Here is a 27,851-nt window from a genome sequence, read left to right as displayed (position 1 = left end):
ATTTGTAAGTAATCTAGTCTGTGTGCTCTGAGACTGTTCCCTGGTGTGAACTGAAGCATATCTTGTGTGCGATCCCTTTAAATGGATGGACTCCTGGATCTGACCTGAAATGCTAAAGTAGATGTGCACCAAAGGTGGGAGCTGGAGTCAGACATATGTCTCAAAAGTAGTACAAATTGTCCTCATGATCTTAAAGAGTACAAGATGGAGAAGGGGTGAGGGGTGCACCCTTATTGCTCTTCTAAGTGACTATTGGTTCCTTATTCTTTATTGATGGGATAAAGGCAAACAATTATGCAGCTATAATATCAGCAGGGGTCTTCTCGAATTACTGTCTTCAAGACCAGCATTTCTCCTTTGCCTTGTTCTCCCTTAAGTTAGGCATGAAATCCAGCTTGTAGGGTAGAGGGCTCTGGCCATGGCAAAAAAAGGACATGACAACAGAGGATGTGTCGCTGGATTCAGGCGTCTCTCATAGACTAGTTTTCTGCCTGTGCTGACATACCATAAGGAAAAGACTCCAGTTTTGTAGGAGCTTCTGGTGGGCCTGGTTTGGTTATCTCATGTTTCTTGGTGTGGTGGAAGGCACCACCAATGCCTCTTCCCCCCCACCCTTTTGTTGGAGAAAAGAGCAGGTCCCACTGTTTCACTTGACTTCCTCTCCTGAATTTTGGGGTGAGGTAGGAATATGAGGTCAGTCTTTCCTGTTCTATGCCTACATCATTGTATCCTACTGATTGAAGTGAAGTACATTTCACAAATAAAGGAACTTTTCATAACTTCACCGTTATTGATTTTACTTCAGTTATGGATGATGCTTTTGTTGCTTCACTACCCCAAACAAATTTTGACTTGTGATGGATTAAGAGGTTAAATAACCCAGGCGATGTAACGTACAGCAGGCAATTGAGAATGGGGTAACAGAGCAAACAGATGAGCTGGAGATCAGCCAGGGAACATGTCCTACTGGCTCTCCTTGTGGGACTACAGCAGAGCCCTGGGTTGACGCCATTGTGAGAAGAAAAGTATTAGAGTATGTAGCTTTGCACAAACAAAGTGTTTACTGCCAAATAAAGATTACACGCATGCTTAAACTACCAAGAAAGTGATGTGCATCTACCCCAGAAAAATAACCGTACTTCCAAAATGAGAATATGGGTTTAGGAAAAAATGTATTTCCTCCTTTCAGATGCTAAAGCATCAGTAGTACTTGCAACTATTTAACAATAAAGGTTGGAGTAGACTACTGCAGTAGTGTTGCTGAGAAGAATACTTTGCATTTGTAGAAAGCCTGACTTTAAAGGATTTAGAGATGGTTTTTTTAGGTCTTGCAAGAGATCGGTCGACAAACAGTCACTATATATTCTGTGACTGACTGATCAGCCTGAAGATTCAGAGTGTGTCACTGGAGGATGCAGTGTTACAGTATGAGATTCCTGATCCTCTGCTCAAGCACCTCTGGAAACATTACCTTCTGCTTTTGGCTAAAGATGGGATGAAGACAGAATTGGTCACTACCAGGCATTTGTACATCTCTGCCAAACTTTCCCCAGAAGTAGCCATTACAGCCAAAAAATACTGAATGGCATTATAGAAACTTGCGGTGAATAGGAAAAGTATGTGCCTATAGGCACATGTATATTTAGTTGGACTGTATATTTAGTTTTTCTTAACAGTATAAAGTGAGATAAGTTCCCGGTCATTGCTCTGCTGCTTGAAGCAAAATATGCTTTTCTTTAAAGTATTGCACCACTGTCTCTTCAGAGAGTTTATCTGTAAGTGTCCAGAAAAAAACAAGACTGGAAAACCGTATTTCAGCAGTAAGCAGCAATCTTCTATCAGACTACCTCTGTGCATCTCTAGTTGCAATCACAGAGCATTGCCTGTGTTTGTCATTCCTGCTGCTAGCTATTGTTTTATTGCCAAAGCCTCTCTGAAGATTGTATATCCTGAGATGTCTCTCCAGAATACTGATAACTTGGGATTCATATGCACAGAGCACACAGAGTACAAATGAGAATTATGCAGTATGTGCTTTGTGCTGTCAGGATGTATTATTTGGGGTTTATCCAAGCTAGGCTTATGATTGCCATATGTGGACTAGCAAAAGATGCACATAAAGGTGCTTTCCAAGGACAGCAAACAATGACAGATAAAGCTTGTATTGTTCTATTTCGGTACATGTCAGATCATAGCTACCCTGAGGATTTGGAGCCTGGAGGAGACCAAGAGATTAGATAAGTGACTTGCTGGGTGACAGGCCAACATGTGGCGTGCCAGGGTGCTAAGAGCCTGGCAGTGCTAGAAAATCAAGTAAGGTGGGAAAGGACACGATCAGAAAGGCATTATACAACTGATTCACTAGATTTTATTGTCATCAACTTAATTGGGAGTGTGACAAAATGCAAAGTGGTGTATTTCTTCTCACTAACACTTCTTTATGTTATGACTAGCTTCTCTAAGAGCACTGTCCACAAATGTGAGCTGAATTTCACTTGGATTTCTTTTCATTTAAATTTTACTGCTTTCATATGGAAAGAACTTGTTTAAACATAGTAATTTGCTGTGGGGTTTTGGGGGGGGGGGGGTGTTTGGTTTTTGTTTGTTTTTAAAGAAAGTGTCGTATGAAGAGAGGCTTAAATGACTGTTCATCCTTCTTGGATATCTTTTTGAAGTAAAATAATTATAATACAAAGGCAACATCGTTTCTCCAGTGACTGTTTTCTTACTGTACTACACTACAGTCCATTAATTCCAAAATCAGCTAATGTTAAAAGAAATGAGTAGTAGTATTTGCTTTAAGGCAGAATTCCTTCTCATCTTATGGTATCTATATAGACACATAGAAAGGACTTAAAAACTTTGTGAAGAAGTCACTTTAGCAGTCTTTTTCCCTTTGCGCAGAGCTCATGTTTTCTGACTTGCATATGGCCAAGGCCATGACTTTTTCAAAGGTTTGTGTGTTATTGGATTATACTGTTTATTTTGCTTGTCATTCTTAGCCAGAAAGTTATGTCTTTGATTTCTTTTTGATGACAAATGTAATGAAGCAAAAGTAGTGGAAAACTTTTGCACAAGTTGATTTAAGTGTTCATGATGGATAAGCGTTCATTTCAGCCTGGCTCGTACCATCTCATCAATAGTCAGTTAGAAAAAGGGACATGCGAACCGGTCTGCTTTGATAGCAATACTGGCTCTGAGCAGCGTTGTGTTATATCATGCCTTATGTCTATTTTTGTCTTTTTAATGAATGACAATAAGACTAGTACTATATGTAATGTAGGAGGAAAGTGATGAATGTGATGATTTTTTAAAAAAAAAAATTTTTTTTTTCCATCCCTCTCTGTCAGGCGATAGCCTTCTGTAGTAGGAGGGAGACGAATCTGGTTTGAGAAAGTCATTCATGCTGTTAGTTTATTGTTTGTACTTTAGGATTGGGTTGTAGTCAGGTTTTTCTTTTGCTTTTAGCATGCTGGCCTTTTCCAAGGCTCCTTGCTGTGTGCATTGGAGAAATTCACGTGCATATTTTATACAGTCTGTTGTCTGCAGAATTAAAAAGCTTTGAGTACTGTCTTCATTTACTATTTGCTCAATGTCAGTTTTGCTTGGGAAACTGTGGAAGTGGTTGCAGACTATGTGGAGTACTGTATTAGAGATACTGGTTACATGACTATTTATATGTTCTGGGTGGTCCAAACTGAGTATATATATATACAAAAAAGAAATTACAGATCTAAAGCCACAGTTGTGAACAGTCATCTGTTAACAATGTTACTAACAACTTTTGGAAATGAGGTTAGGATAACTTCCTTCAAAATTATTGCTGTTTTGGGACTATTTCAAAGAAGCAAGGGGGATATGAACAGGGAAAAGGAAAAGGTTGAAGAACTTAATAATTCTGCAAATAAGGAGCTGTAAAGGTAAAGGTCTATATTGTTGCTTCAAGCCACAGCTTCATTCAGGAGTTAGTAGGGAAAACTTAGTAGTTAGTAGTCCAGAGCACTCAGCCTGGGTTCAGGCTTCTTTAAGAAACACACAGAGAAATATCTGCTGCAGCAGTGTGCTTTGCATTGACCTATAGTACTGGGGAGGTGAATGAAGAAATAGTGATACTTCAGCTTTTTTGCTGCCGAAAGGGTTTAGGAAACTGTAACTGTTCCTGTGCAAACTCACTGGAATAAGGAAGACTTTGTACTTGCTTCTTGATATGACCCATCTGTTCAACATCAGCCAAACTCTGATTAGAATGTGTTCAAAAAAATAAAATAGTTCCTCAAGATTACTGGCATCACAACCTAAGCTTTGCTTCTAAGGGGGTAATGGCATTACAAGCAGACTGTGCTGACTGTCATATCTAAAACACAGCATGTGTGGTTTACCATATGATAGGTCTAACCTAAGTTAGTGCAAACCATCTCCCAAGACAAGTCCTTAAACTGCCTTATGTACTACTAAGAGACTTAACATTGCTTTCAAATTTTTCCTGCTAACTGATTAGTCAGTAGCTGTACTGTATTTATATAATGAGTTTTTGGCACTGTAGATGCCTGAAGTTGAATTGGCCAGGTATCTAGTTTGTCAAAATTTGGTGTAAAATTCATTGTTGCAAGATGCTGCAATGTAGGAGCTCACTTCTAATTTCTGTCAATTGTTGTAAATACTGAGCATAAATGCTAAATTCAAGGTGGTGGTCTTGCTATTGACTGCTTTTTCTGTCATAATGTGTAACTGTGTGTTTACATAACGTATATGATACCTAAAATGCATCTCAGCATGGGTAATAAGATTGAGTTAAGTTTTGCTCAAATATCTGTTCTGACTTTTGGGCAGACTAATTCTCATAGCTACAGAAGCAGCAAAATGCCCTGTGGGTTTCTCGCAGAGGACTCTAGAAGCACATTTTGTTGTTCATTCCACATGTTGATTCAGAAATATTGTACATAATTGCCCTTTTTATCTCTTTTTGAATGCAAAGATTTTCTTAATTGTGTTTTATAGCTGTACTGCAGAACATTTATTTGCTGTAGTCTTCTACCTTTTTAAAATGAAAAATGAAAGCAGAATTTGTACAACTGAAAGCTGAACATACTTGTTATCCCTTGGCATTGTTTCTTTCCCAGGGAGTGCTGTCCAATATCTCCTCCATCACAGACCTTGGAGGCTTTGATCCAGTTTGGCTCTTCCTAGTGGTAGGAGGAGTTATGTTCATTTTGGGATTTGCAGGATGTATTGGAGCTTTGCGAGAAAATACCTTCCTTCTCAAATTTGTAAGTAGCCCTTGCAACTGTAGCATTCATCAGTTACGTAGCATAAGTCGTTCTCTGTTCGTGCTTAACTGTGTAAAGATTTTAAAATGTCTTTTGGGGAGCAGAAGGTGTTATCTGATGTGAGAGTGCTGTTCTGTGAATTGCTTTTGCTTAAATGTTAACACTTTACAGCTCTTCAGTCTCTGGTGCTTACTGGTTGTTGTTTGTTTTTTTTTTTTTTTTTTAAGGTTCGAAACTATTGATAGTAAGAATTGTAAGGGAACTACTGCTTTTCATATGGATATAGCCTAACGTTTTGCTTTCCTGTCATGAAAAGAGATAAATTTCTGTTAAGAATCTGCATGTTGAACTTCAGGTCCATAACAAGCTGCCTATGAAATATGAGGAATGTAGATACACCACTGAATGTGACCCTTGTGATTTCTGCTGTGCAAGTGCCCCTCATGGTACAGCGGACGTAGGACTGTTATAAGGGGTTGCTAGCTGATATCCTCAGTTCTGTACCATTTAGCTAATTTGAAAAGGCTTCATTGCTTATTGTCAGTGCTGGGGCCTGAGAGCGAGAAAGGGAGGAGAATGTGCCCAGGATAGGTAAAGAAAATAGAAGTTGTCGTCTTGAACTCTGGGCTGGATGGTTAGTTGGGAAAGGAGCTGCTGATATACAAACATGCCTCAGTATTCAAAATCCCCTTTAGCTAAGTAGCCTGGTTCTGTTTTTTGAAAGCCCTCCTCCTGTGAGCTTTGACGATGAAGATAATAGTTATCATGTTCCATTTTAGATAAATTTAAGATTTGTAATAAAAATTCAAGATTCTTTCCTCCGCCACCCCAACTTCCAGAGGTGGGCCCAGCCTGGGCAGTAGTTGTCTTCATAATAATTAACTGTTAATATATACACGAAAAGGCTTCCAGTGAAACAACTGCCTTCAAGTGACATATTTGGCTCCCACAGACATGTTGTATAAAGGGGAGGAGGCAATTGAGAGTTACAGTTCTTGAGGTATTTATAAAGCACCTTGGAATAGGTTTTGTCTTGCTTAAAAAAAAAAGGGGGGGGGGGGAGGAAGAAGCTATTGTAACGCTTTTTTCTCCTCTTTCTTGCTTCTCTTGGCTTGCCTAAAATGAATCCATTTGTTGTAGCAGAAATAGCTTCCTATACAGCAGCTGCAGGAGAAATTAAAAATGCATCTGAACAAACACAGAGAGCATATTAAAATGAAACTCAAAGGCGCAGTTGCAAAAGGGATGGAATTCCAGTATATGAGGACCCCTGTGTGTTTTAAAACAGTGTAGACTCAGTGGAGATGCTTAGAGAAAGTGGCAGATCATTAGTAATGCCTTTGGCATCCATTGCATTTGCATTAATCATAACAGCCTCATTTGTTTTTAATGTGGATGTGAGTCATTCCATAGACATTCCACTCTGACTTAGTCATTAATTATTTTCTGCTGTTACCAATTTTTGCTTTACCAATGAGGGTGTCTAAAGAAAAAGTCACTTAGAAAGCATTTCACTGGCTCTGTTGGTTGTTTATGCCTTTGAAAATGTAAGTGCCTACATAGAAATTTGAATTTTCAGAGGGCCCTACAGGTGGTGAGTAGTCATGTCTTGAAATTTACAGTGAATTCTCTTGGACCTCTTTGAAAATCCCAGTGAAATGTCCAAACTTTGAATTTGTTGGCATTTTTGTTATTTGTTAGACTGGAATTAAGATTCCTGTACTACAGCCCAAATTAAAAATGGTGTATTTTTAAATTAAAATTTCCTGTGTGCTGGAATAGCTTGAACTTGCACTGAACAGATAAAGCCCTAACACTGAACATAATTGTGAGCCTTGAAAAATAAATTTTTGGTCATAAAGCAAAATAATTTTAACCTTTTTCTTTTTCTTCATAGTTTTCTGTGTTTCTTGGAATTATTTTCTTCTTGGAGCTCACTGCTGGTGTTCTAGCATTTGTTTTCAAAGACTGGATAAAGGACCAGCTGTATTTCTTTATAAACAACAACATCAGAGCATACCGAGATGACATTGATTTGCAAAACCTCATAGACTTCACACAGGAATATGTAAGTTGGATTACGTTTATTTTTTTGTAAATCTTACTTTAAAGAAATACCTACTCTATTTTTTACTTCCCATCTGTTTGGTTTCTTCAAGGAACAACAGAAATATTCTAGCATATAATACTTTTGAGTGTATATATACACATGTATATTTCTCTTTACAGAACTTCTACAAACACACAGCACCTGTGAAAAGTGGCGTATTTGTTGATGTATGACTGAGCAAAACAAGGTGGAGAGTTGGGGTGACTTACTTTTTAACACTTCAGAGATACTGTGTCAAATCTACAAGTTAGCCATCAGTGTCTTGTGTTCAGTTTTTTTGAGCATATTCCATATGCGTATGAAGATATTTTAGGGTTCTTGGGGGGGGGGGAGGGGTGTTCAAAATATTTTATTGTAGGAGCTATCACATCTGTTTAAAAAAATAATCGTTTCCTAAGCTTAACTTGGTTCTGAGATGAATGTTGGTGTAGTTTTAGCAACGTTAGAGGTGCTACACCACACTGCAGAGTTGCAGAGATGTTTAGCTGGTCTGAGTGAAACTACAATGTTACTTCTTTTTAAGTAGACTTAATGCAGTTAGCCTAATGAAGTGGGCAACTCCTAAAGTTCTCATAAGAAATCTCTAAATGACGCTACATCTGCACTTGGGAGGGCAGGGTGAAGCCAGACACGCACACACTTGTGCGGGGTTAAGCTCTGTAATTTATCAGTGTGCGTAAAGGAGTCTTGTGCTGGCTTTTGCACACAAGTCATTTTGCCAGTACCTTCTTGCTCCAGTGCTCAATTCTGGCCTGTGTTGATGAACTCCTCTTTGAATTTGTCTGTGTGTAGCTAACATGGTTAAGTGTTGGTTGAAATCATGCTTAATTGCAGAATGTACAAAAATTAGTGAAATAATTTAATTCAGTGTTTGATTTGCTTCTATATGCCTTGGGGGGAAAAAATGACGAGTGAGTAAGTAACAGGATGTGGATCCTTGCACTGGTTTGAATCTTGTCCAGTTGGGCGAAGGTTAGAGGTCACCACAGTCTGAAAGCAGTGGTCCACTTCTATGCAACCAAAAGGCTACAGTCCAATTTTGCAGACACTACATAAAACTTGCTCTCCTAACTGGATTAGCAATCTTAGCAGATAAGTCACAGACAGCATGAGTCTGGAGAGCAAGCTACTTTTTCAACTAGTAGAGATAATGCTTGAAGACAACATGTTCAGGTATTGCAGAGGGAACTGTGCTACATCTAGAAAGAGAGAGTTGCTATTCCAATGCTTTTAAAAATGTGGTTTGTTTGGGTTTTTTTAAATTTTTTTTTTTTTAAGTTGACATAGATGGATTCATTGGGCTAGCTCCTTAAATGCTGTAAACTGCCAGTGCTCCACTGATCTCCAGTCCATTCTTTGTATGTTCAGCAAGTTTTACCAATTCTTTGTGTGTTCAGCATGTTTTGCCAGAGACTAAGCCTGCCATTTGGCATATTTACTTTTTGAAGGATTCTGGCTGCCTTCATTAAGGATGTTATTTGTGCAATGTGTGATGCTCAGGAAACAATGTGTTCATACTGTCTGATGTACAGCCAGGCAAAGATTCCCCCAGATTGGCAAAAAGAATAGCTATACCAGTGTAGCCCTCAGAGCTGATTAGTTTTGTTGAGAACCCGGTGCACATGAGACTGTCCAGACTATCATACTCTTGGCTTTACTGTCCCTGGGGCCTGAGCTTGTAGGCCTGTGCAACTCTGTGGTGTTGTGTAGGCTTATCAGCTCACTCCATGGGTTTCTCTCCAGAGCGCAGCATTGCAGGGTGTGAACATAACTTTAATCACATGATAATTTTAGAACAACTTACAGGTTTGGAAAGGTCTTTTTTTAAAAAAAACCAAAACCATACCAGAGGGAATCTCAGATTTTGTTTTGAAAGCTGGAGGGAAACTGGCAGTGATGATGCATGTTACTAATGCTGAGATTTGTTTGTTCTGAAAGTCAAGAAGCTCTCTTTTCTTTGTTCTAGTGGCAGTGCTGTGGGGCTTTTGGAGCTGATGACTGGAACCTTAATATTTACTTCAATTGCACAGATTCCAACGCAAGTCGGGAGCGCTGTGGTGTGCCATTCTCTTGCTGCACTAAAGACCCTGCCGTAAGTAACAGTCAAGAGGGTAGAATGGGTCTGCCGTTCCATTTTTAAATAACTCTGTAAGATTCCACCCCCCCCCCACCCCCCCCACCCCCCCCCGGAAGTCATGCATGATCATTACCTTCTTGCCAACCTGCTTTTTTTTTCCTTTTTGTACTTGCAGCTCAGCTTAACTGCTAACTTTTCTGCAGTCAGCAAAAATCCTGAGCTAACTTAAGTCTTCATTGTATGCTGTTTGCTGCTTTTCATTACAATGAGAGAACCATGGGCTTGGCTCAACATACATATTAATTTTAGCAAGTATAAAAAGCAGAAGCCCTTAATGAGTTGAAGGATATGAGCTTTCAATTGAATATTATCAGGATATTTCATTCACTGCCTTAAAGAACAGCAACTCTAAGATCAGACACTCTAAAGCAGGTATCACTCATTATTTAATGCAGTGTCCAGAGTCTGCAGCCAGTTTGACCCAGTTTGTGCTAGGTACAGTAACGAATGACAGTCTGTGCCCTGAAGAACTGACATATGTTTGCATTAGAATCTTGAGTCAGGTATAGACATCTTTACATGCTCTCTTTTTCCCTTTAAAATCACTGCTTGTCTTACAGTCACCTGAGATCAGACTTGAAAGGTCAGAAATTGTTTGAGGGAACAGCTTTTTGGTAAATTTTCATGTCTTTTTTAAATAGTTATAGTTCTGGATCATCAAGCACAAAATGTTGGAGCCATGCATTACTAGTACGGACATGATCAAGAATGAAGGGTAAAGTGTAGGGAAGCAGTCCACTGGCAGTGAAAGGTTTGGAATAGGGATGGGTGTGTGCATGGAAACTGTTACGTGGCTAACACTGCATACATTTGACTTTCATATAGCTTAAAAGAAGCAGCCTGTGAGTGCTTGTATTATCTAGTAGTTCAGCTGTGGCTTTTTCTCCACCTGGAGTGACTTATAGTTCCTTGAATGTGTGAGTCTGTAGCACTGACTAAAGTTAGGCAAGTTGCCAACAGGCACCTCAGGTGTTTCCTGCTTTGCTGATGCAATGCAGTTGCTGCTCCCGGCATCCAGTCACTACTGCTGCTCTCCCCCTCTCCTGATAAAGCACTGCCACTTGCACGAGCTGCATTCTGGTTCCTCTGCAGTGAACATGTCTTCATAGTAGTTTGAATCTTTCTCACAAACATTGCTGAAAATGTTTTAATGAAATATTAAAACAAAATGTAGGTTAGGCTCAAGCATTACATTATGCTTAGGATTCCCCCTACTGTTTGCCTATCTGTCCACTCACCCACACAGAGAGGTCATCACAACCCAGTTTTAAAAATATAGTGACAGCAGCACAAGGTAATCCTATAAATACATAATCCATGCTAAAATTATCTCTCTCTCTTTGTGTGTATATGGTTACGCAGTTTCTTAGGGGGTAATGCAGCAACTGGAAATTTAAAGATAAGTATTATTCTTATTATAGGGAAGCAACACGCTTAATTGCCTTTAAAATAAAGACTAAAAATAATATTTCTAAAAATATTAGAAGTCATGCATATAATGGATATAACTGTAACCAAGCTGTGACTGGCTCAATTGCAGTGATAAACACAGGTTTATTCTGTGGGAAAGCAAATTGGTCCCTTTTGGAATTAGGATGCAGTGTTGGACTGATGCAAAAAGTTATGTGGATGCTTTATTGAACAGGACTGACTTTTAGTTTAGCTTTTAGTTTAGCTTGAATCAGGAAGTGGTAAGTTCAAGGTAGGCCAAAATAAGTCTCCTTTAAAATGAATTTGAACTCCTGTAGTTCACTTTGCTGTAGTTTAGCAGGTTGAAATGTTCCAAATTCCTGTACAGGCAAGGCCTAGAAAAGTTGATTTATTTCCATTTCATTGTTCACGCTTTCTTTTGGTTGACAAATTCCAAGGCTAAAGGCAGAAGACACTGATGATAAAGCAAGTAGGCATTCAGTACAAAGAAGAAAGCTTAAGATCCCTCTGTTGGAATCTTACGTACTTTTACAGCCTTGAAGTGTGTGGCACTGTTATATTTTTAGATCCTGGAACAAAAGCATTCATCTCATTAAAAGATACAAATTGCTCAAATCTTAAAGGTCCAATGAGGGAATCCAGCTTGGGCAATGGACAGGATGCAACCTGTTGATGTAATTCCTGTAAAGTGAGGAAACACTTAAAGGAGCTTTAACTGCTGATAGGAGGAGATATCTTTTTCTGTATGGCTGCTTTTTAAAATCTATTTCTCTGCTGGCTGCCTTTCTCACTTCCCGCAATTTGATTAAATAATGGTGTTCAGTACACCTAACTAAGACTGGCTGATTTTCTCACTTCTTTGAGTACTTCCTTCTTCTGCTCACTATTATTATATGAGCCAGTAACTTAATATTTTGCTGCCATTGTGGCTGACACCAAAAGTAGTTGCTTTGTTTTATTGCTCTGAAATAACTGTATACAGAGTATTCAGCTGCTTCAGCTGGGTAGCACTTTTTCACTAGGAAAAGTCTGCCACAGCCTATTTTATTACCTGTGCTTTGGGAGTACTAAAGCAGAGGCAGTAGGAAAAAACCCCTCCTTTTCCATTGGTATCAAGCTCCTGTAAGAAAGAACCGACAGTAAGAACGCGTTACCCCATCTCTTCTTTTTCCTCACTAGTTTTTGGAAAGGAACTAGGCAGTGTATATATTTCTACAGACATTCTCAGTAAGAGTTTGCAGCTTCTACAACAGAACTGCCCCTTCTCACCTCTTCACACTGCACAGACTGAACCCTGAAAATGTTAACAGTAGTCTTGGCATATTTTTCAGTATAGACAAAACCTTTTCAGCAGAAGGTTCTTTCACTTAAAATAGATGTTCCCTAATCCCTTTACTTTGACTTCTGAATGTTTGCATCTGGAACATGATGTTCACCCAGGTGGAAGGCTGGTTTTCTCAGCTTGGTGCCCTGAGAGCTGAAAATATTTTTTGACTGCGTGCTTTTGTTTGTTGCAAATAACTAATGGCACTGAATGGAAGAAGCAATATGGTAACCAAAGTTAGGGTGATTGTCTTATTACATACAGGACCAACTTTGGGGAGCTGGGAGAGGGTGTTTGGGAGACACTTCATTGATTGCCTCTCTTCTCTCTCTCTCTCTCTTCCCCACCCCTGCCTCTAGGAAGATGTTATTAATACTCAGTGTGGCTACGATGCAAGGCAAAAACCAGTAAGTGGGGTTTTTTTGTTTGTTTTTAAATGTGGTATCTTAAGGATCTGAATCCCTCTTGCAAGAGCAGGTTATTCTACTGGTGGGATAGTTGAATGTAATTATCTCTGTTTTCTTCCTTCTTCTCCTTGGCAGGAAGTTGATCAGCAGATTGTTATCTACACTAAAGGCTGTGTCCCTCAGTTTGAGAAATGGTTGCAGGACAATCTTACCATAGTTGCTGGTATATTCATTGGGATAGCGTTACTGCAGGTAAATATCACGTTCCCTGTAATGAGTTACACAGAAGAACAACAGATAAATAGAATATATGAGGGGGAACTGTATATGAGAACTGGAAATAAAGTGTCAGTTGCACTTAGATATATAACATCTGTAGGTTTTAGTGAGGGGAGCTAAATGCATGAGGCTTTCTTTGTGTTTAATCTTTATCTGTAGGGATGCGTGTTTTTCTTTTCAACTGTCTGCAGGTCAAAACTAACATTCTGTTTTAGATAAAGATTAGATAAGAGATTTTTAAGCCTGTGAAGACCTACTGTTTCTGATGGTGCTTAAATGAGCAGCAAAAAGCCTTTACAGTTGCTTTTGGGAAGCAAGTCTAGAACTGTTCAATTTGTCGGAACCCAGTGGCGCTATAAAAATACTGGGGTTACAGGAGTATTTTGATATTCTTCCTTCTTCCAACACTTACTGTTAATTTGATTTCTAACTTTCTGTTGCTTGTTTTCCTATCAAAGTTCTGTATAACCTAAGGAGTTTGCCTTTGTGAAAGGAGTTGTCCAATGCTCCAAATGAATAAACTGTTGTCTTTTCCAGATATTTGGGATATGCTTAGCCCAGAATTTGGTTAGTGACATTGAGGCTGTCAGAGCCAGCTGGTAAAACTGCTGAAGTAACTACAACAAGACACTGGACAACTGAAACCCTCTGAAACCTCCAGTGTGTCGCTTCGACACCAAGCTGTATGGACATGGGTGACAGGGAAGCCTTCTCTCCCAAGTAGTCTCAAATCTAAGTTCCTGATATTGCAGTGAACTCGTGTTTCTTTGGGGTGGGGGAGAGAAGAGTGGGCTATTTAAAATCTGCTGCTCACTGACAATTTCTTTCTTTTAAACCACCAGTTTGAAAGCTGTTGAGCCGTGAATCTCTACTGTATTCTTGATCCTGAGTTACAAGTGGACACTTTTTTAAAATTGGTGTATTCAGTGGGACAGAGTTGCATCGTTGTAGTCTGTGGATATGCTGTTTATTCTTCGTGTCATGAGCTCTTCGATAGCTGCCAAATATTCCTGAGATGGTCTCTCTCCTCACCACTCTGTAAAGGAACAATCTTCTTGTTTTCACAGCTAAACATAGCTACAGGCCTAAACCCATCAAGCAGGAAGCAACTTTCTATGCATCTATTGTACAGTAAAAGAAATTGTTTTTAAAACAAGGGAAAATTTTTTTTACACAAGCTTCCAGCCATCTCCCTGTAGTACTTTGAGGTTGGAATCAGCAAGCTCACAGGGAGAATTGCCTAATTTTATCAACATCTTTCTTCCTTCTCCACCCTTGTATGAAGGGAAAGGAGTTTTATATTTGACAAACAAGGGTTGTAGAGCCTTTGGTTGCTGCCATACCTTAGGACATCAGTCTCTTAAGGCAAGGGTGGGATATAACTGTATAAATGTATGAAAGCAGTGTGGATGTTGGGTCCAAGTGAATAATATTATTCAAAGAATTAATTATATATTAACTTAAAAAAATCAAAACATATGTATCTGATATGGCTAAATCTTTTGTTTCTCTGGAATTTAGTGTAACCTAATGTATTTAGGGATCTCACTAATATTAGTGCTTTGATATACTTGTGCAGGACTTCTTTTAAGATAATTCCTTGGTCTAATCCTAGCTAAGGCTTTGGTCTTTCTTTTTTTCTTTTTTTCTTTAATTCTTTTTACTTGCATGAGCTGTGCAGTAAGAATCTGTGACACTCCAGTGCTTTAAATCTGTGCATATGTTTTAATACAGTCTAATCCAAACTTATTTATTGGTAAATGCATGTGATTATGGAAAGATCATATCCCATTCCCTTGGAAGTTGGAGAGAACAGCTTTTGCCAGAGTAAATGCTTACCTCCAGTGAACAAATCCTTGCTATGGAGATGTGTCTCCCTTTGTTGTTCTAAATGCAACAAAAAGCTTTCTTGAAGCAATGGAATAAAAATTTTAAAATGGAAGCACGTATTAGGATCAGCCAAGACAGACTCTTTTGAATTTGACAAAAGTGAGTAGAATTTGGAATAAAGCACAAATGGTGGAAGAAGAATTAGGTCAGACTCCATCCAGCTTAGAGTTTTTGATTCATTCTTCTTCACTAATAATAGTGAATTTACAAACCTGACCATGGCTTGGGTAGTTTTATTGCACTTTGTATAAATTTAGCTTGTGGTATGACCCTTCTCAGTATCTGCAGAACCAGTCCCGAAAGCTGTGAGCTCTCAGCTCCAGCTTTGGTCAGACAGTGGCAAAGGGCGTGTAGCACCTCTTTGTAAGAGCTTAGCATCTTTCTGAGATGAGTTTCCTAAAATGCAGTACGTGGAGTAGAAGAGATGAATGCATTGCTTTCAAAGCTTCCCTGTTCTGGGGCTTCCCTGTTCTGGGGGATGGATAGAAGGCTGGTCTGACAACCTATTAAGGTCCTTTCTGGTCCTATAACTCTTAAACATGTGAGCATATGTACCTTGCACATTTTGCCTTTCTGTGCTTTAGTCGGCAGTGTTTTTTTTTCCTCTCTGAAGGCGGTGGTAGGCACACCGGCACTCCAGAGATGTCTCAGACAGTCCTGTTGTCCTCCTGTCTTTGAGCATTACCTCATCCTCTTCTGGTTAACTCCCACTGGCTGGCTCTGAATCAGGCAGCCTCCATATCCTTTGGTATCTGCTGTTAAAGGCCAGCCATGACTCAGAGTAATTTTTTTTTTAAAGCTTTTGAAAGCAATTATAATTCACTGTCCTTAATAAAGTTGGTTCCACCTCACCACAGTGTTATGTTTTTCTTAGCCACTCCTCAACTTGAGGAGTTACTGGTGTTTGTTTCCCTCCAAAGGGACACACCATTTTTCCTGATAGCAGCAGGACAGACAGATCATCAGCACCAGTGTTGCTGCACTGAGACAAAATGGTGTGGGGAGAAATCAGGGAAGCGTGGTTGAGGAAATAACCCCTCCACCCAAGAGCCTTGAATGTGACCCAGCGCTTTGGTTTGGAGAAAAAGAAAAAAAGCCTATATTACAGAAACGTTCCTTGTTGCCACTGATCTTGAATACTGCTGCTGTGGGCTCCTGAAGACAACTTCATTCTTCTACTTGAATTTCTGCGGTTGTACTGTATTGGCCTTCTGTCTTGTCACGCTGTTCTCTGAGTTCCAGTCTGCTGGACGTGCTGTTGGCAGTGTCAGACTGATAGGAAGGTAAACGCTCTGAGGTGAGCAAATCTTGTTCTCACTACTTGCATGTGTACACACAAATGTGCAACACTTCTGCTGAGTCCCAGAATGACTGACTGTTCTTATAAAAACCACTAAATAACTTATTTTTCTAGAGCTTCTCTTTATTGCTGCAGATGCTGATCCTCCCTCCTTTCCCGCTCCCAAGAGATGCTCTTATTTTCCTCATTTTTGCAGTTGTTTGATGGATGCATACTGAATGTTCAGGATTAGCCGTCTATATTGCACATTTAAATCCCACAGTTTTTGTCTACAGATCGGGTAAGATGTCCTAGAAATGCCCTATAGGCATTTCAGCAGCTTAGGTGTCCAGTTTGGAAAGCTTGTGGGATGCCTTGGAAATCAATCTATTATTGTCAGAGCCCGCCAAATGCAAGCAAGCTTTCTTCCAGAAAACTTTGTGGAAACTTCAGGTGAGCTGCAACTAGAGTGCAACTGCTGGCTACATGGGCTCATTTTCTAAAGCAATAAGATATGGCAGGCGGTATGACTTCTTGGCAGTTTCTAGCCTGCCTGGTGTGGTGGTGGGGTAGATGTGAGTTCAGAGCTCAGTCTAATTATCTTTAATGTGCAGTAGTTGTTCAGAAATCTGTTGGCAGGCTTACGCCCTTGTGGAGCGTGAAACAGCTCTGCGTGCTGGGCGATTCGTACGGGATGGTGGCATACTAACGAGAGGTCTGGTAGCTTCAGCAGTAGCCCTGGCTTTAAAGCCATTTCCAAATTCCCCACTGAGCCCTGCCAAAGGGCGTCACAGGCCTTGCTCCTCTGCTTTCTAAATACTCCCCATATTCGCAGGCCTTTCTGTTGTTTGCTCTTTTTTTTTTTTTTTTTTTAATGAATAGCCTAGTGGACAAAAGTTTGATTTGTCTCTGTGTGTCTGTTTCAGTCGCAGTAGGATCTCTTTGCTTCAAAATACGTAATTTTGATTGTGCCCCTTAGAGTTTGAAGCTGTGGAGATGCTTGCTCAAGTGTACTCTGTCCTGACAGCCGCCTTCTCTCCCCTTTGAGAGAGATGCTAATAGTTCTGGCGTGTAAATAGTGTTTGAAATGTAAATAGTAGCATGCAGATTAAATGATTCTTGCACACGACTGCTTTTCACCCTTAAAGTGTTTTATTATAGATATGGAAGGTGTTCACCGTGAGAGTTTGCTGGTGGAAGCTGAGCGGTGGCTCAGGCTTTCCCTCTCCCCGGAGGAGAGGACAGGAGGCGGCAGTGCTTTAACCGCCTGCCCTCTAGTGCCCACCCAGCGGGCCTGCAGCAGGCACCGGCGGAGGGAAAACCCGGCCAGCCATTCGGCTCTGGCTGGCAGCAGGACCTCCCTTGCCTTTTCCCTTTGCTCCTTGGCATTAGAACAGCATTAGACTGTAAAATGGAGGGTCGGAGTCAGCACCCCCTACCAGTTACGGGCGGTTGCCATCGCTTGCGGCAGGACTAAACATGGTGCTATAAGAACTGTCCTGGACGTTAATCTGTTTTTTTACTACTTTACAGATGCCCTTGGTAAAATTGATTCTGGTTAACAGTGTTGGTTAAAAGAGAAACTCTGGTGTGAATTTTTGATTCTGTTTCCCTTCTTGCTGTGTGTGCCTTTTGGGTGCATTGAAATGGCAGTTCTGCAAATACCTAGGAAGGAGATTAGATCTCAACAGGTGTCAAGCACTGTTGAAGGTTGCAGTTCCTCCCTCCCATTTTTGTTTTCTCTCTGAAGCTTTTTCAGATATCTGTAATTGGTCATGAAACTGTCTAAAGCAAACAAAATAAAACTACCCTGTTGGATCTACTAGCTACCAAATTTTGCCACTTGAAGAAAAAAAAAAAAATCTGTCTCCCTTAACATGCAGTATAAAAATAAACGTTGTGACTACTAGTGTGCACCAGGCAGCACTGCTAGCTGTCTTTTGTGTTTCGGCAATATAAATGTGTTAATAAAAAGCTCCATCCGTATGTGTGTTCATGTTCATGCTGTGTACGTAGTAGAGATGGACCTGATACTACCTTGAGCGCCGGGGAGATTGGGATTTGGGTTTTGTGACTCAGACCCGTCTCTGATACGTATATTCCAGATTAGTTCCAGCTGAATGTCTCTCTGGTTTGTCCTGGGGTGTACGGCAAGGTGTCAATATTTACCCTTTGTGTATCATTCCTTTTTATACAAATGTATTCTCTTGTGTTCCTTTTTTTTATCCATTGTAAAATTGATTGTAAAAGCCAGCTACACTTACTGATTGAAAGTATTGCTATAACAGAACTGCATGCCCAGTAGAGTTTGACTTGAACTTTAGTTTTCTGATTTCGGACTGGTTACCTTCAATCTAGGAGAAAAGCATAGATCAGGTGCATAATGTATTACTTGTCATCTTTAGCATTAGACTGTGGTATTGTATCACATGCTGATCTCAATGGATGTAACTGGAGTCTACTAGGAAGTTAATGCAGCTTCCTGGTAATTCGTTTTAAGCTATTGAAAGTGGTCTTGATCATGCTACTTGTGTTCTTGGGTTTTTGTTTTTTAATAGAGGCATTTTTTAGGAATGTTTTAATACACTTATGATGGACAATACAATAGTTTTAATAGTTGTGCAGTATTCTGTATTTACTTGAAGTAAATGATTTTATATGCAATTTGTTAGATAATTACAGTTTTATAAATAAAATTGCGTGAAATATGATGTTGTGAATGTGTACTCTTGATGTGGCACTTAACATTAACGGTACAAAGACACGTTCATGCAAAATTCCTCCAGGAGAAGACCCCTTGCCTGTCCTCCCCCAGACTAACAGGGAAATAAATCCCCAAGTCTCTCATATACAATGTAGAACATTGTGTTCTAATTAAGTCACAAAACACATTATCATGCCGCCACCAGCTGCCCTTAAATGAATAATAAGCTAATACGTGAGGAGATCCCGTATCTACTGTCAACTGTTGTCAAAGTCTCTGGCTAACGAACATGCTCTGCTTCTTTCTGACAGGTCGTTGGTGTTCCTCAGACTGCTGTGGCTGCTGGTTAGTACAACGGTTGGAGCTCTCCCCATAATCATTTTAGTGACCCTGAAGTGTTCAGAAGTTGCTGCTTTGCAGGGAGCAGCACAAAGGAGATTTGTCATGACTTAAACTTTGGCAAAGGGAGGTGGGAATTTCACTTTTCTAAGTGCAACGTGTCCTTAAACAGAAGTAGTGAGAGCTGGCTTATTTTATTGTGCAGGTAAAAATGGGTAATGATGTCTTGTGCTTGTTTAGACAGAGGAGGAAGCAGCCCAGTTTTTTAGTATTTCAAAAACTGTAGAGCAAGCTAATCCAATTCAATATCTCAAACCTACAGTTCTGTCCACAAAACACCACCGTGATTGACTTAAAAGCACATCTCTGTATCTAAATTGAAGTCCAGTGCCTTTTGCATATTTCAGGCATATACATTTATTTTGCCAAGTTCAGATAAGAATGCAAATGTGGAGGCCTTAGTTGGAGGGGAGGGAAGAACAAAAGTCAACCAAAAAGAAGCAAAGTCGAGGGCATTGCCTAAATCTTTGTAACATGCAATAGATGTGATGCACTTGGATAAGCCGTTTTCATGATGGAGGGGGAGACTAGGAGTGGCTACCTGCATTGTGTCAACCTCTTAACAGACTTGCATACTGTTTTTTGAAGTTGTAGCTAGTTACCATTTCTATGACTTTTGAAACAAATTGCTTTTTCTAGGTCTCGTGGTCTCATTTGACCAATGGGTCCTCTGGATCCAAGGCCCATATTGTTGGGGTTTGTGCCTTTCCCAAAGTGAAACTTTTCCTTGTATTTCCACACTGTGAAATGTGAAAACGTGTGCTTTTTACCTTCCTGACTGGTGTGATGCTAGGTCTTGCAAAAGTCATACAGAGGCAGACAAGTGGAACACACTGGGGAGTTACTGCCTGCCCTGCGTAGTGCGGCAGCAGTGATGGTTTTAGCTTGGTTTGCTGTGGCAGTAGGCAAATGAAAAGGCCCGATGTCTGGCATCACTGTCATAAAAATAGTCGAGCAGCAGATGTCAGGCTTTGCTTGGATGTCAAGCTTTGCTATCTACTAAACATCTAATCAGAACTATTGTCACAATTTCAATTCAGTTGACTTCAGTCAAGTCAGTAGTGAAATGCACGTGCTAGTAATGTCCTTAGATCCCGTTTTGCTTATTAAAAGAGGCTCAAGAGGATAAATTATTTACCAGCTACATAGAAATGACCTGCAGGCTGCACAGAACAGCACAGCATTTGTGTGGATAGGTGCAGTCTCTTCAGTTACCTCCTTCCACTGTGACATACACCTGTCTTTGCCCTTATGCAGACTTTCCTTCTGTGTATAGGCTTAGCACAGATTTTATGTAGAAACATAAGTCCCTTGATACTCGATCCAGGGAAACCATCTGAAGCAGAAGGATATCAGCATTGGCCTTTGTTTGTGCTTGCTGTGACAGTAGTATCCCTAATTAAAATGTGGTGATAAGGATATGGCTGATGCTTAACCTGAGGTCCCACTAGACAACCAGGTGAATGGGAATTTTGTTGGTGTCACAGCTTTTGTTATGAGCAGCTTGTGTGAGCAATTGCAGTTTATACCGATGTCAAAAGGAACAGTCTCTTTCTAGAACCAGGTAAGTCATGGATAACTGGTCTTCCAAATCTATTTTGGGATCTTTTTAAATTGATGGAAGTTATTTCCTGAGAGAACTTGGGCTCGCGTGGGTCCACTATGAACTGTGATTGCAGACATGCTGGTTACGTTCAGCAGTGCAGAGGTTCTGTGTTATTCGGTGCCTGATGTCACGGGGTCCTGGTCTGTGTTCACAGCTCTACACTCTGTTAGTGCCTTTATTGCACTATTACTAGCAAATGCCTTTTGAATGTTTTTTTTCAATAAGAGGCTGTTGTACAGTTTAGTGTTAGAGGCTTTTCCTCTGTGTTTCTGGCACTGGATTAAATGGACGTGGAACCTCTGCTGTGTGAATACTCCCATAGTATCCGCTGTGTTTTGGTACAGTCTCGGAGCTTTAACTGACTATTTGAGGCAAGTTTCTTTTCATACCCAATCCTTGTGTACGCAATCCCTTTCCCATCATGACTGGCATCTTCCCATCACAGTGTCTGCGGGACAGCCAGTGGTTTCATGGAGCTGGGAAGTGAATTTAGGAAGGTTAAAAGCAGTGTGTTTACAACCAGGTGGCATAGGATCGCATGGGTGCTTGGCCTCTGGGTTTGCCTCTTCTGCTGATAAACAAGGAGACTGAAACTTCTGAGGCTGGCACTTCAGCACTGGGAGTGCTGAATTAACTTTTAAAATGTTACAGATCTTATGGTAATTGTGCGTTGTGGGCTCGATCAAGCTAGACAATGGTATTGCACAGTCAAAAATAACATGTGCTGGCTTGCTGGAAACTGCTATCCCAACTGCTCCCTGTTTTGCCAGAGTCGTCTGCTGGTTTGCTTGCTGGCACGTTACAAACCTACAAAAGAGCAGCTGTGAGACAAGATGCTTAAACTGGCAATTTCCCAACTCCTTTACCTAGGAAAGGAGAAAAAGGAAGGCTCTTGCATGCTGCATTTCTCACTTGATGGGGTTCTGTTGAAAAGTTGCTGCAAGATATGCCTTTAAAAATCCATCTACAAAAAAACCCCCAACAAACAAAAACCCAGTCCCAAGCAAGCCTGAGAGCACTCATATACCCACATGGCTTTATGGGATAAGGATTGTATGGTGTATTCCTGTTAAAACGCACGATTGTTAAACCACACAGTGCCTCTGTGTGAGCGTACACGGTGAAAGCAGTTGGAATTGTTGCCTTTGTATGCGCTCAACTGAAAGGCAGTGATTGCATTGGGGCCAGAGCCTAGAACGAAAAGGGCTCTTCACCAGTGCATGGTGGTGCAGTCGCGGCTTCTGCGTGTGAATACAAAAAAGGACAAACCGCAGGATAAAGTGAGAGCACTGAAATTTTTATTTGTTACCTCTAGGTACCACGAGTTTGACATTAATAGGCAAGACCAGTGAATGAGCAGCAGTACATTGCATTCAAACCTGAATCTCCAAAGCACCAAAAATGGAGCTAGATTTACTTCTTAATCCTATAGTCAGCACACTAGCCTGGACTTGCTGCGTCTTGTATTGTCCCTAATTTAGTAGTACATTGTTATGCAGTTAGGGGGCATGAGGAGAGAGTCATTGTGTAGTACCACTTCTACATCATCATAGGACTACAACATGCACATTCTACTATGTGGCCCAAGCAACAAGAATACAAGTAGAACAGTTACGGGTGGAGACAGGTTCATGTTAACACCACCTATGAATTTGTAGAAACCTTTTTGGACGGGTACCTACAGCAGTTCATCAATTTGTGTGGGAACATTACACGCATGCACGAGTGATACAGTGGAAAACATAGCAGGAGCGGCAGCAGGACGGAGGACAAAGGTGAAATCTGTGATGGGATGCATTGGAAACAAGACCTTTCTCAGCTTTCTACAGCAAGTCTCTGCTCTGTTAGCGAGGCCTGCTGGGCAACAGTTTTGTTCTCATGGCTGCGGAGTTTTGATATGACTTCTAGAAACGCCATGCTCTGCACTTCCTTTTGAAGAGGTTCTGGAAAAAGAAATATTAAAAGAAACGGTGCTTTGTATGAGATGGGCAAAAGAACAGAAAAGCTTGGTGAGTGTGAGAAACTTTTCTACTGAACCCTGTACACACATAAGCACACAAATGTGTGTGTATGCATAACCTTTTTATTTACTTTTTTTAATTGCTTTTGAGGATGGAGACAAAACTCTCCAGGGCCTGGGAGACTCCACAGATTTCAGGCAGAGATGAAGGATGAAGCTGCTGCATAGCAGTTAAGACAATCCACCTGGATTGCCTTCCAAAACAGATGCTTAGGAAGTAATTTTAGTGAAAATATTTTTCTGCTTTATTCCTTAAACTAGCCTGACCAAGTGAGCTTCCCTTGAAAGGTTCACTACGTCCTCGTTTGTCTGTATCAAATCAGCTCTGATTGTTTGTGTGGTGGTGTGAAGTGGGTGAGATGGTTTCTTTAATGGATGTGTCACCACTTGGCCACTGTTAGCTGTCCGTTCACAGTTCAGCTCTGAAGTTAATACAAATACAACACGTGGCGCATTGCTCGAGGCGGTGCATATGTATACAGCACCCTAGGTTTTACTCAAAACTGTGAGATGCTGTTTTACAATTCTGATCCTGGATTGCACTGTACTTTGTTCCTTATTAACTAAGGAAAGGTTGGGAACAACGCGTAAAACTGAGCAATTTTTTTTAAAAAAAGTTGAGTTTTCTCAAAGCCCTGTACTCTAGATATCTCACAGTTGAGATCCAAAGCAGTTGGTTTTGTTTCATGCCCTGTTCAGGCTGCTCTAGTGAACTCCTACTCGGTAACAAACACCTACATACATTTTTTTGCTTCCCAGGTGCTGCTGGGGGCCTAATCCCTGAGCTTCCCAGGAGAAATCCCAACCACCTGTTTGAGATTAGCTGTGCTGTGTGCTATGCACATTTACTTTTTTTTTAATAGCAAACTTTGACATTTGTTTCCCTTCCTACCTACTTTCTTGTTCACATGTTTTCAGTTTTCTTGCAGTTTAACCCCTACTGTGTAAGAGCTGGGAACTCTCACACTGTGGTGCACCTGGGAACCTGCATATACAGAGCGGTGTCAGTGAAGCTGTTGGGGTGGTTATGCTGTGTAAGCGCTTCCTGCTCTCCTCCTCCTTCTGAGATATCATCGTGTTTAAGCAGGTGTTACTGAACTGAATTTCAGGAATTTACTGTGCTTTACAGTGGTTGAATACTTCTGCTTAACATCCAGATTCCTGTGAGCCTGGAGACCCTCACACACAGAAGTGACTGTGCTAGCTATGAATGCTCTGTTTTTGCTGATTCTTGGTTACATGTTTCCATTTTCCATTGTCCTCATTTTTCCCTCTTTCCATCCATTCACTCAGTTGCAAGAGCAACTTCCAGATGGCAAAAATCATATATAAATATGTATTTACTGCTTAACACACAGCTGTTGGCAATATCAAGTTAAATGTCATGCCAGATGCAGTGTAACAAAGGATAGTAACAACAGCAGTCACTGGAGAATTAAACTTACCAATAATTAAACCAGTGCAACCATGGTCTTTATGGAACTATACTGGAGTCAATTACTTGAAAATGGCTATGCAGGTCTGTTTACAGTAGAATACAGAAACATGTAAATATAAATGCTCACTGTGTGGAGACAGTGGTGAAAGTAAGTTAGAGGCAACAGAGCTGGGAGAGATGTATTAGAGATGATATTTTAGTATTTTCACGTGTAAAGAGCAGACTTGGCTCTTTGACCCCCCCGCCCTCGTTTAAGATAGTTTAAAAAAAAAAAAAAGTTAAAAGTTAATACCAGGGTTGCTCAGTTGTTACTCTCGTGTACTCGCTAATTTTACACAGATCTGATCATTGGGAATCAGGGCTGAACACTGGGTCACAGGGCTGAACACTAACTTTACAGCTGCGTATTGCAATCATGGGCTGTCTGTTCCCTGTGAGCCAGGGAGCAGGCTAAGACACCTCATGTCTAGGCAAAGGTTACAGTGTGGTGGCAGACTGAACTCTGCCAGTTGGGTAACCCTTAAAAAACCCCCAAGACAAGACTGCTCCTTGCTCTGGTTGAATAGAGAGACCGGTATTTGATTTTACATAACTCTGTCAATCCTGCAGGTGACAAGACTCAGGGAAGGGAAAATGCTAGTGTCAGGCAGAATTTCTGAGGGTGATTATTTTAGTTGGAAGCAGTGGGAATACACACAAGAAAATCACAGTGAGGCTGAGGGGGAACCTCTGCAGAAAGGCTTCTGCTCTAAAATAGTCGGATAATCCCAAGCACAAAATGGCTTAAGAAGGTTGTGAATAACAACTAAATTACATGTCTTAACATTAAAGTGAATGCTTACTGGGAGCTGAGACTTGTTAGCAAATTTTGAGCACAATCTTTGTACATTGAGATGCATATACTACTCTAAAAACAAATATTTGCTCCTTTAAGATGGCAGTAATACAGCATTCACTCACATGGATGTACAGGTCACCAGAGTTACACTTACAGTAGGCACAGCGAACTCTGTTGGGGGGGGAGGGGGAGCAGCTTTGTTTACAGAGACAGCACAGACTTAGCTATGATAACTTTTAATCAATTCAGTTGAATTGCTGTAAACTCATCTCTGGAGAACCTTCAAATGTTTCACACTTGGCAAGTTGGGTGCAGACAGGCTCTGAGTTTCCACCTTTCTGTACTTAATCCAGTTCTTTGTCATCTTAGTTGTCTGTGCATTTTGGAAACCTTTATGGAATGAAATTTGCTCTCCTTCCACAGAGTAAATACTTCTTAAAGAACTGAATGAAAGAAATGTAGCGACTTCTTGAAACCTCAGCTGGAAATCCAATTTCTCCACGATACCTTGCTCTTATTTTTTTGTTTATTTGGTTTTTTGTTTGCCCCCACACAGGTGGGAAGTTGCAGTATCAAACCATAGTCTGCTACACCATCCTCAAAACAGTCTGACCTTTAGCAGAGGGTCAGCTCAGAAAGATTAGACTTTACAGTGTCCAGTACTGACTGACATGTGTTAGAGCATGTCCTCCTCATCTTTCAAAGCACCCATGAACACTACTGCCTGCTGGGCCGAGCATGTGAGGGCTGCTGAGGGAAGGACTCTTCCTAGTGAGGTAAGTGTGAGGATCCCTCCTAAAGCAGGATTAGAGCCTACGTGCTGTACTAAGTACTCATTTGTGTGCACATGTGTCCTTGCTAATATTACCTGTATCTTTATTTGTTTCCTACCATTCTTGTAGGAATTTAAAACTACAAGTGAGGAGGCTCCTTGCAAAAAATTCCACTGAATTTTACTTGACTAAGTTGACCAATAAAAAAAAAGCCATCACACATCTATTATGGGGAACTTGCAGCTGAAGGGGAAAATACAGTTCTTGTTATCTGCATATTTGCAAAGTTTTAAATGCCTTTCATTTCTCTTCTGTCACTTGAAGTTTGAGCTAGCTGCATCCTGCTGAAGCCAGAGTCCAATTTCTGCAGTTAATATCCAAAACTGAGTTAACAGCCTCTTTCTTGACACTATAAAAAAACACTATAAATAAAGTGTCATAGTAAATGGAACTGTTCTGTGTACATTCATTGTGAACAGAGAACCAGTCTCAGAGTGTGTTTGCACACATTCTATGTTCAGGCTAAAAGGGAGAACTAAGTTTAAATACATAAATCGCTTAGGAAAGCAGCCCCTCCTGAATACTTACCAGATCCTATAAGGGCACAGATCAGCACCATGGAGTTGTATTTTATTTCTGGAGCACTCCTGTCATCTGAGAGCAGTCTGTGTAGAATCTGAACAAGCTGAGCATTTTCAAGATCCTTTTCAGCAGTGACTGAAATACAAGTGAAAAATTTGTAAATCTGGAAGTGCATCTTTGATGCTTCCGTCTGCTAGCCATTTATTGAAACATGGATCTCTCACCATAGTGCAAGTGGTGCGTGGTATGTAACTCATTGACATAAAACTGAAGCACGTATTAGATGGTATGATGATAGGAATCACAGCTCTTGCTATAAAAATATAAAATAGCCTAACTGCTTGAAAGGACAATCACAGAGTTAAAATCCAGTCTTAAATGTGCAGTGAGCTGATGGAAAAGCCACGAGGGATTCTAGCGATTTAGGCCAACACCTGCAATATTTCAGCTTTCAAGACTTCCATTGCCTGAATTTGCTTTTGGAAATTTTGTCTGAGTAAATACAGATGGTGTAATTCTTGATTCCATGGTAGAGGGAACTCGGGGGTCCATTGTAAAGGCTGTGAAAAACTTTTCAGATCAGAGTTTCCTCTGTATTTTTATAAGAAACATTATATACTGAATTCAGGCTTGAAGCCTCCAAAATGTCTGACGACAAGACAAAGAAGGGTTAGACAATTCATGTGATTAGGAACATTCTTCCTTTTAATTAAAACAATTCCCTGATGCCTTGGCAGCAATTTGGAAGTTGAACATAGCATTCCTCTAGTACACGATGGCAAGAGATGAAATCAAGAGCAAAAATATGTAATGTTGCTTTAGTTCGTTACCTTAGTTAATAAGCAAGCAAATAGGATAAACAAAACCTCTGTTGGGCACTTACCTTTTTGTTTAGTAAGCTGAGGTACTACAAAGGCAGGTCAAGACATGTAATCATTTCTGCCTTCATATGGCAACTCTTGCACCTATTTCTGTGGACCTTAATAAAGACATTTTGGGCGCATCATCCAGCCCTGTATGTATTCTCTAGCTCTCACTAATTAGGTAAGTGAAAGCTTTACTTTGATAAGCCCTCTCAAAAGGGGATTCACCATTCCAGTGTAGGAATGTAGTCAGGTCATACAGTCTCTGCTCTAAAGTACAATTTTCTTAACTGTTAGCCTTTTGGGTTTTACCCAAAATCTGAAAGTTATGTGCGAGGGCCTTTCTAGATCATGTGATCACCTACCAGAATGATGGGGCAGACACTGTATTACCAGCAAACTCCAGTTTTCTGCATAACCTTACTGCCTGCCTACGTCTGCATGAACGTCATGTATTTCCGTGCTACTGAAAGGCAGGTGGAAGGAGGAGGCTTTTCTACATTG

The 27,851-nt window shown here is 40.5% G+C and overlaps 2 protein-coding genes and 1 long non-coding RNA gene across 8 annotated transcripts in view; 2 read left to right on the top strand and 1 right to left on the bottom strand.

Annotated features, from left to right (window-relative positions):
• TSPAN5 (tetraspanin 5) overlaps nt 1-18,835 on the top strand; it is an 89,769-nt gene extending 70,934 nt beyond the window's left edge. For both annotated transcript variants that reach the window (XM_075500611.1, XM_075500610.1), the window contains exons 3-8: nt 5,121-5,267; nt 7,165-7,335; nt 9,344-9,469; nt 12,629-12,676; nt 12,812-12,928; nt 13,493-18,835. In XM_075500611.1, coding sequence (XP_075356726.1) covers nt 5,121-5,267; nt 7,165-7,335; nt 9,344-9,469; nt 12,629-12,676; nt 12,812-12,928; nt 13,493-13,558 — 675 coding nt within the window. In that variant the 3' untranslated portion in view covers nt 13,559-18,835. The remainder of the gene's footprint in view (nt 1-5,120; nt 5,268-7,164; nt 7,336-9,343; nt 9,470-12,628; nt 12,677-12,811; nt 12,929-13,492) is intronic.
• A 3,273-nt stretch (nt 18,836-22,108) lies between these two features.
• The window catches only part of RAP1GDS1 (Rap1 GTPase-GDP dissociation stimulator 1), a 106,105-nt gene continuing 100,362 nt past the window's right edge, over nt 22,109-27,851 (bottom strand). For 3 of the 5 annotated variants that reach the window (XM_075500604.1, XM_075500607.1, XM_075500609.1), the window contains 2 exons: nt 26,491-26,619; nt 22,110-22,776 (listed from right to left, as the gene is read on the bottom strand). In XM_075500604.1, coding sequence (XP_075356719.1) covers nt 22,649-22,776; nt 26,491-26,619 — 257 coding nt within the window. In that variant the 3' untranslated portion in view covers nt 22,110-22,648. Of the gene's footprint in view, nt 22,777-26,490; nt 26,620-27,851 lie in introns of all 5 variants that reach the window. The other 2 variants (XM_075500605.1, XM_075500606.1) reach the window with 1 other exon arrangement.
• LOC142409282 (uncharacterized) lies at nt 23,195-26,497 on the top strand. The gene is made up of 3 exons (XR_012775551.1): nt 23,195-23,887; nt 25,686-25,905; nt 26,032-26,497. It is a non-coding gene; the product is annotated as an uncharacterized LOC142409282 (long non-coding RNA).

Source organism: Mycteria americana, chromosome 4, assembly GCF_035582795.1.
Source record: "Mycteria americana isolate JAX WOST 10 ecotype Jacksonville Zoo and Gardens chromosome 4, USCA_MyAme_1.0, whole genome shotgun sequence".
NCBI lineage: Eukaryota > Metazoa > Chordata > Aves > Ciconiiformes > Ciconiidae > Mycteria > Mycteria americana.
The sequence above is the reverse complement of the archived record's forward strand: the minus strand, read 5'-3'. Positions and strand labels throughout refer to the sequence as shown.